General features: G+C 31.2%; 1 protein-coding gene across 1 annotated transcript; it reads left to right on the top strand.

Moving 5' to 3' along the window:
- The first annotated feature begins 5468 nt into the window (after positions 1-5468).
- Positions 5469-8103, top strand: LOC144552644 (RNA-binding (RRM/RBD/RNP motifs) family protein). The gene is made up of 4 exons (XM_078300632.1): positions 5469-5818; positions 5985-6083; positions 7089-7370; positions 7834-8103. The coding sequence occupies exons 1-4, from the start codon at positions 5513-5515 to the stop codon at positions 7987-7989; spliced, it is 843 nt and encodes a 280-aa protein (XP_078156758.1). The 5' UTR covers positions 5469-5512; the 3' UTR covers positions 7990-8103.
- Positions 8104-9260: the final 1157 nt, after the last annotated feature.

The following is a 9260-nucleotide window of genomic DNA, read 5'->3' as shown; positions in this document are numbered from 1 at the left end:
GTGACAACTACGGGCGCACAAAAAACTCGTAGCTCGTGATTCGATTGAGTTTGATTTGAAAAAAATATATGTTTGAAACGAATCGAATCAAATCGGTTCGGTTTTGAAATGAATCAAATCTAGTTCAGTTCAAAATTGATTCGAATCGAACTCAAACTGAGTCCGATTCGATTCGGAACTCTTCTTTTTACTTCTAAATCTTGCTTCAATTTTGAACCAGTTTGGTTTGAAACTGGTTCGAATGGCACCGAATCAAATTCGAACTCTTTTTTTCAGTTCGAAACCCCGCTTCAATTTGAAACCAAATCGGTTCGAAATCGGTTCGAAATTGGTTCGAACTGGGTTAAATTTGATCCAGTGAGATTCGTTTGCAACCATAGTATTGACAACTATAAGCGATTGACTTCGATTCGAAATTAGTTCGTTTTGAAACAAATCAAATCAATTTGATTCAAATCTTATTCAAACTCAAACTAGAGTAAGTTCGATTTGATTCGATTCGTTTGCAGCCCTATTGACAACTGACAAGTATAACGCTAATAAATAATAATATTATTCTCATTTATTTGAATTATAAGTTTCTCTCTTATCAAAATTGTGTTAGGTTAGCAATATTTAAATTAACAATATTCCAAGTATGAAATCGAACAATATTTACACTATTTTTAATAAGAAAAAATTAACGTTTTGCTCACTGGTTGGTTGGCACTATTTTACACTATTCTACCAGATTAATACGAGTAACATTATTATTCTTGTGCTATTCCTTAGACAATTCAAATGCACCTTTTGTATTGAAATTAACTTTAATTAGTTGAAAATTTCGACTAAAAGTCCGGCTTTATATATTTTTAATTTTTGTAATTTTCTTTTCAGATTGTAAGTTAAGATTGTAAAAATATTTTTTATCAATGAAATTGTTAGTAGATGTTAAAAGTTACTACCTATACAAAAAAAAAAGTTAAGAAAATTTATATAAACCAAACACAAAAATTAATTCCTGGCTGGCTTTTTGAAATTAATTTTCTATAGAACTTTGTTTCTCTCCAGGACAATACAATTTTGAGATGAGGATATTGACAGAGCTATTTTAGCTTCACGCAACACACTAGTCATATATTTCTTTCATTTTCCCTATTGATCATATGCTGGATGAAATCACAGCAGCCCTGTCAATATCATTACCCCATTTAACCATAAAAAAACGAACTCAGTTTCTCAATCAGTCGGCTTTTGGGCCTTTTCTTCTGTTTATGGGTTTAGATTTTTCACAAAAGAAACTCGAAAGCGGTCTAGTAAACAACATTTTGTTTTCTAAAATGGGCCGTCTTCCTATTCTAGGCCTACAATGAAAAAAAAAATTAAAAAAAAATGACAACCAACAAAACAGTAAGAATATTTGACGACAAAGGTATCCTATCATAGAATAAAATAAATTCACCAGAAAAATGGTGAAGTACCAATTATTCCAAATGGTCAAATGTTGTAATTAAAAATTATTGTTTTCAAGTATATATGTTTCCGTCAGAATTAAATAATAATTTACCCACAGGAATAGAACAAATATGTCTACCTTATTATTTAACATCCTAACCTTACATCATAATTTATTCCAATATCCAGCTACACAAGAGAAAAATTATTTACATTTTTAAATTAAAAATGGCACGTCCAGAGACTATGCATGATGTTGCCATTTTCATTTTGTCAACCCTTTTCATTCTCTTATAGCTATTGTCAATGGCCTATTGACCCATGGAACCATGATCAACTCAATCTCTCTACTTCTCAATCGGCCGTCAATACCGGCAATGGATCCATCATCGGACGGTGCGGTGAAGGCCAAAGATGGAGATATTGAGTAAGTGCATATGATGCAAAGCTTCTTCTTTGGATTTTTGAATTAGGATTTTAATTCAAAGTTGTCAAGATGATGAATTTAATTAGGTATCTTGTGATTTGATTGAAGGACTGGTGATGCTGCTTCCGAGTTGCAAAAGAAAATTCAAAACGACTCGAGGTTCATTAAATTGATTTTTATTCCTAAGTTAAAGATTTTACAGAACAGATCAAAAACAGAAGAGAAGAACACCAAAAGTGATGCATTAAACACCACAAGAGATGGAGATATTGAGTAAGTGCATATAATGCAAAAGTTTTTTTTTTTTTAGTATAATCATATTATTTAAAGATGATGAATTATGTATCTTCTTATTTGATTGCAGGACCGGCGATGCTGCTTCTGAGTTGCAAAAGAAAATTCAAAATGATTCGAGGTTCATTCAATCGATGTTTATTTCTAGGTTAAAGATTTTACAGAACAAACCGAAAACAGAGGAGACGAACACCAAAAGTGATGCACTGGTGAAATTAAAAACTGAAGAGACGAACACCACAAGAGATGTACCGGTGATATTAAAAAGATCAAATACTATTTTTGGACAAGTCGTGAGATTCATCAAAGATCTTCCAGACTGGTAAATTCTCTCATTTAACTGATCATTTATTTTGATAATATTTTTGAGGATTAATTATTATTATGTTGTGGTTATTTGAAGGTTGAAATATTTGCTTGTTGGCTTAGCTTGGATCATGTATCCTCTGTACCAGCGCTTAAGAAAGAAAGAAGGTACGAGTTAATTAGTTACTGGTTTCACAAAAGAAAAAATCAGAAGCATTTATTTGCAGACAAGAAACAAAACTAGATTATAATCCATCAAACAAAAATAAAAATAAAAACATCCATTAAGCACAAACCAAATCAACTCAAAAGAACACAATAGAAAAGTGTGTACATGATATGTTACTGGTATATATCAATTTGGCGCTTAGATAAAGGTACGCGAGACATGCATGCTTATATTCCCAGATACATGCCAGAATCCCTTACTTTTTCTTTTTCACAATATAGGTAACAAATTCAGAAAGAAGGAGAGAACTATAATATGTTCTTCCAAATATACATAATACATACTGCTTCACAGTTTATGCAAATGTGAATTGTAATGTGTTATGTGCACACGCACATTTATCAGATGAAATGCAGGAATCAGTGCAGTCTCTGCTACAGGTTGTTGAGAGGGTGGCACAGGTGACAGAGAAGCTGGCAACTGACATTGCCGAAGCACTTCCGAGCGATCACAACCTGAAAGGAGCGGTTGAGACCGTCAGTCAGATTGCTCAGAAAGTAGAAAAGGATGCTGAAACTGCTCAAGCTTTTGTCCAAATGGTATATATATATAATATCCATTGTATCTTTTATTAGAACTTTGTTAATATTGAGTATAAATTTTGTTCTGATATATAGATAAATAAATTGTAAGATCAAAATTTTGAAAAATACCAATGGTAAGATCAAAATTTTGAAAAATATTAAGGTGGTAACTAAAATTTTTTTGGGAGGAAATGCTGTAGATCTTATCCTATATCAATAAATAAATTATTTTTGCGAGATGGACTACAGTATATTGCAATGTATAGCTATTTTTGTACATTGAACTATAAATCACGTGATTCAAAGTCTAAAAAACCGATCCAAACCGTTCATCTTGTTGTCCATATTAATATGTGTTTGGAGACCAAATTTTACATTTTTTTTAAGTTTTTTATTATTTTTTTAATTTTATTGAAAATCGATGTTTCAGACAAATCTGGATCATAAAAAAACAGCGATTTTCAATAATATCACATGTGAATTACATATTGCGGTTTAATAACTGCTGAATTACATATTGCGGTTTAATAACTGCTCTTTTTTACTTCTATACAATAGGACGGTTACAGTGATTGTAATTAATCTATATAACTCTAGTACTACAAGTCCGCTTGGACTCCTGTAAAAAACTTTCTTATTAATCAAAAAGTTGGCAAGTTGCCCCCTACCCTCAAAAAAAAACAATAATATCTGATTCATCTTTTGCATGGTAGATGCTTTGATATACTTTTTCATAAACAGCTTGGTTTAATTTGTTTATGAAAATTTTAGGTTGACGATTTAGGCGACGAGCTTGATGAGTACCTAAATCCTCTCATAAAGATTGGAGATACTTTCATAGAAGACAAGAAGGCGAAAAAGGAAAACAAAGATCAATTGGAGCTCACTACCCTTGATGCAAAATTATAATGTCATATCAAATATTTGACCACTTAAATAATTAATATTCCTTATCAGTATATTGAATTCAATTTTATTTTAAAATTTAGGGTAAAATTAATTGTAAAGCTACATCATGCTTGCGGTGACGAATTTGCAGTGGTAATGAAGAGTTTGTGGACATTTTTGAAAATGTGTTGTTTTCTTTTATTAGGATGGGATCAAGTAAATTTCAAAGTTATATATCTATCATTATTTTATCAAAAAAATTACTGAGTACTACAGTACACCTGCATACAAGATTGTGACAATATCCGCAAGAGTAAAAAATAACTATCTACGAGGATATACTGACAGAAAAATATTTTTTCTATTAACGACAGGAGTATCTACGAGAATATACTCATAGTAACTCTCGTGGATACTATTCCATTTTTGTAGGTTCTTTAGAATTTCTATTAATGTACCAAGGATAATGGATTGATTGATTGATTCTAACTGTCATATAATGCTTGCTATTATTCTTCATTACCAAAAAAGGCTTATATTATATTCTTCGTATATGAAAGACAGAAGCCATATTTACCAGACTCATTTTTAAATCCTTTATAGGCAACTTAGTGTGTTCATTGCATCCAGTTTATTAGTTTTCAACCGATCGAATCGTCAAATTTTAAATTAAATGGTTCGATTTTTCAGTTTAAGTTATTCAATTAAGTTGAATTTTTACATTAATTTGATTTTTATATTTGATTCGGTTTAATCTCTCATATTCGGTTCAGTCAAGCAAACCGTAATTTACTTAATATTTACTTAAATCACTTCGGTTTTCATATCTGGTTCAGTTTAATATATTGAATTTTGGGTCAACTGATATATATTTTAATATTTGTTGCTATGATTATTAAATATCTTTGTGTATGTATTAAGTTTTGACTTTTTAAAATTTCATCTCTTTTATTTCAGTTCAACCAAACAGGCTGAAATATACTTCTTCTTTTGTTGCTACAGTTATTATTTGATTGGTTCGGTTAGATTCTTGTAAACCAAATAAAAATTTTATTTTTGACCATTTTAATTCGGTTTTAACTGAACTGACTGTTTAAACACTCCTATGGGTAAGTGGTAACCCATTAACCCACCAAGAAGAGAAGTTAAAAACAGACAATTTGGGCCTTAAAGCTTAGTATAACATTCATTTTCTTTTTTATTCAATGGAGAAAAAGAGCCCATTTTAACATTCAAACAGTAGCAGCATCCTCATCCAGTCATCCTCAGTGCTTTCTACGGCTCTACCTGTAAAACCTATAACCATAAATTAAAAAGAAAAAAGAAAATAAAAAGAACAAAAATGCCTCTATGTCTATCTCTATCCATTCAAAATTCAATGGATATTAGGATACTCTATTTTGTTACTCCATGGCTTTCTCTCCCTTCCAACTTTCCTCCTCCCTCCTCAAAGCCTCCATTAAACCACCTCTCCTTTGTTTTACTGTCCCAACTCACACTCTCTCTCCTCACTTTCTCAATCAAAATGCAAAGTTTCTACCTTTGCTGAAGACTTCTCTGAGATGCTCTGTGGCCGAGGCTGAGGCAGCACCCAAAGAATTAGAGAATGAACAAATGCCGAAGACTCGGCTCTGTGCTCAGAATATTCCATGGGATTCTACCATGGATGACATCAGAGCTCTGTTTGAAAAACATGGCACTGTAGTTGATATAGAGGTACTTGTAATTATACCATTTTGGGAATTTTTTAATTATTGGCATGAAATTGCAAACGATTGGTTATTTTTGGGTTAATTGTGCCCCACCAAAATTTGTTTTTAAACTAATTATATATCATCATTACACCAATTGCTTAATTCATATATGGTTTGTTTATCTCCAGGTTTCAATGTACAATAAACAGAAAAACCGAGGATTAGCATTTATAAACATGTTGTCCGAAGAGGAGGCACAAACAGCAATTAAAAATCTTGATAAATCTGTAAGTATTTATATTATATTTTATATGCACTATCTTAATCTGCTGTCTTTTTCTTTTTCTTTTTCTTTTTTTTTCATTTTTGGCTAATTTTATGTTTGAAGGAGTAACACCATCTGTTGTGCAAGACATGTCCAGAGGAAAAATAGATAACAAAATAAATAAAAGGGGCATTTTAGTAACTTCACTACCAACCATAACTGTCTTAAAAAATAATTTCTATGCTTGCTTGGAGAGCCTCAAAATATCCTGCATTACATATAAAATAAGCAATGTATTATGTAATGCAAATTATGTCCTACAGTTCTCTTCCCATCACATTTTGTTGTAAAATTTCCCAAACTACCCTCCTTATAGCTCACTAGTGGAAAGAGAACCTTTCAGTAAGGACGGGATAGTTTGCTCATATTTTCAATATAATGGAAACTCAAGGTTTCAAGATTTATATCAGTTTTCTATTTACCTCGCTAAGTTTCAACAATGAAAAACAAAAGCAGGCAGGTCAGCATCAGAAAATTGAGATTTGGAGGGCTGAATAAGAAAGTTTCATGTAATTTCATTTCATGAGGGGGGCTAATAGTATTAATTTTTGTAAAAATTAGAACATTTAGAGAACAAAAATAAATAAAAATTCAATTCAATAAGCCCCCTTTGCTTATACATCCCTCCATCCCTGAAAGCAGCACCAAAATTTATATCTTGCTAAACTATCCTAATTAGGAATTTGGTGGTAGAAAAATCAATGTTGAGTTTGCAAGATCTCAAAAGAAGCAACCATCTAGTGCAAATCACATTTTGTTGTGAAATTTCCCAAACTACCCTCCTTATTGATCACTAGTGGAAGGAGAACCTTTCACTAATAAGAGTTAATTTTGTCATATTTCAAGTTATTGGATAATCAACTTTTCAAGATTTAGATCACTGTTCTTTTTACCCCACTAATTTTCAACAATGACAAACAAAAGCAACAGTAGCAGAATTTATGTCTTGCTGAATTATCCTAATTAGGAATTCGGTGGTAGAAAAATCAATGTCGACTACGCGAGATCTCAAAAGAAGCAACCATCTGCGCCACAAGCGGGACCCAAATTCAAGTACTCGGTGTTTGTGGGAAATTTGCCTTTTACTGCCAAATCTCAGGATCTGAGAGAGTTCTTTCAAAAAGATGGTAGCGTTGTGTCGGCTCAGATCATTTACAATAGTAAACCCAGGAGGTCGACCGGCTACGGGTTCGTTTCTTATTACACCAAGGAGGAGGCTGATGTTGCTATCAAAACATTTGAGGGAAAGGTAAAATTTACTTCTTTTTAGTGTCTCTCTCCAAGTTTGTACTGCAGATTAGGGGTGTCAATGGACATGTTATGAATCGGGTGGCGACATTTTCAGACTACCCTTACCCTTAAAGATAATGGATAACGAAACGAATAATGGATAATTATAATAACAATTCTGTTTATTATTTTTTAGAAGATGGTAACTAAAACAAATTCGGGGGTTTTCTGCAATTTCTTGATAATGCACCAAATGTTACTACAAATTCATATTATTTATTCTGACCAATGTGATACCATGATACCAGTCTAGTACTGTTTCCAATTAGATGCCAAACATAGCTGTTTTTTCTTACTAATAATACCACTTACTGTACCTAAAACAGGTAGACAGTACACTGGTATATAAATTATGGAATTTCACTCAATTCATGTTTTCATCTTGTTAAATGTAATTAACTTTAAATTAATTATGCTAACAGGAGTTTATGGGAAGGCCTCTGAAAATGGGATATGCAAAAGAAATAACAACTGAGGCGAAAACTGACAGCGATTCCACTGAAAGTAAAACCGAGATTAGTCAAGAAAATACTGAAAATGAAACCAGTGTTACTGAAGAGAAGACTGTCAATGTATAAAACATGAAGAGATAAATTTGTTTTGAGGAGCATGTTTATAAATTAATTATTAGTTTTGTAGCTGAGATCAATTTTTCACAAATAATAAAGTGCAAGATAAAATTTCCCACTTTTTTTCTAGAGAAAAAATAACTGTGCATAAGTTTATGGATAGGTTTCTGTGCTGGAGGCTTCACTTGTTTCCAAAACCAAAAAAAGAAAAGAAAAGAAAAGAATATTTTGTCTTTTCTTCTAAGCTACTTCGTTTTTTTTTCTGGATGGATCTTTCCAATTCTTTTTATACAGAACAAAGGATCCCAGAAAAAAAAAATCCAATTTCTTTGGCATAATTAAATGTAAGGTATAAATTTCCTTAAGTTTACAGGATTAAGCATGTTACAGTTATTTATGAGTAATACTATGTATTATGTATAGCGTAGATTGGTATGTACTATAGATTAATATTCTTATTTATAAAATATAAATAATTGATCTGAATTATTCAAAGTGATTTCTAAATGAAAATGTACTTGTATACTAAATTTTAATTTTTTTAGAATTTATTTACTCTTTTTTAGATAGGTAAAAAAAATCACAACTTTTGAATAATTTTGAATCTTTAGATCAAGTAATTTTCTACATATATGAAAAATAGTAATAATTTTAAAAAATGTAAAATTTAATCTACAAGGACATTTTTCATATTGAGATCGACCATGCTAAACGGTTTAGTTCAATTTGATCTACACGCAGATCTCTAGATTGAACGGTTTAGATTCATTGTTTGAACTTTAAAAATTAATGGAGATATTAATTTATAATACAGAGCTCACTCTTTATTTCCTTCTTTTTGCTTGCCAATGCACAATTCATTTTTTTAATCACTGTCGGTATTCCTGTAAGATCGATGTTGTATCCTTTTCTTTGAGTGTGACATAATCTGGAGATGTGTGACCTAATATCAGTTGGTTTAGAGATTGAGACTCTTTTAATTAAAATCAGAGAGGAGATGTGGATTGAAGCTTCAAGTCAATTTCTTAACTTAATTTATCCAACTTCTTTGGTGTGATTTGATTGGAGACAATATTTTTCTCAATTCCACTTTGGCTTAAATATTATTCTAATTATGGTATTATACTATATTTATAGGGTTTTTGTCTTCATTTGTTGCCGGATATTTTATCTATGGTCTATTTGGTTTTGGTTTTGTCTATGAATATATTTTTGATTAAATCCATTGAAATTTTGTAAAAATGACAACCTTGACTTTTTTTACAAATCAAACAAAAAAT

This window comes from Carex rostrata, chromosome 4 (assembly GCF_964058835.1).
Source record: "Carex rostrata chromosome 4, lpCarRost1.2, whole genome shotgun sequence".
In the NCBI taxonomy this organism is placed as follows: domain Eukaryota; kingdom Viridiplantae; phylum Streptophyta; class Magnoliopsida; order Poales; family Cyperaceae; genus Carex; species Carex rostrata.
The sequence above is the reverse complement of the archived record's forward strand: the minus strand, read 5'-3'. Positions and strand labels throughout refer to the sequence as shown.

Coding starts and splice junctions, on each gene's coding strand:
- LOC144552644 (XM_078300632.1), top strand. CDS start 5,513: ATGGCTTTCTCTCCCTTCCAACTTTCCTCCTCCCTCCTCAAAGCCTCC. Junction 5,819..5,984: donor GCACTGTAGTTGATATAGAG/GTACTTGTAATT, acceptor GTTTATCTCCAG/GTTTCAATGTACAATAAACA. Junction 7,371..7,833: donor TCAAAACATTTGAGGGAAAG/GTAAAATTTACT, acceptor TTATGCTAACAG/GAGTTTATGGGAAGGCCTCT.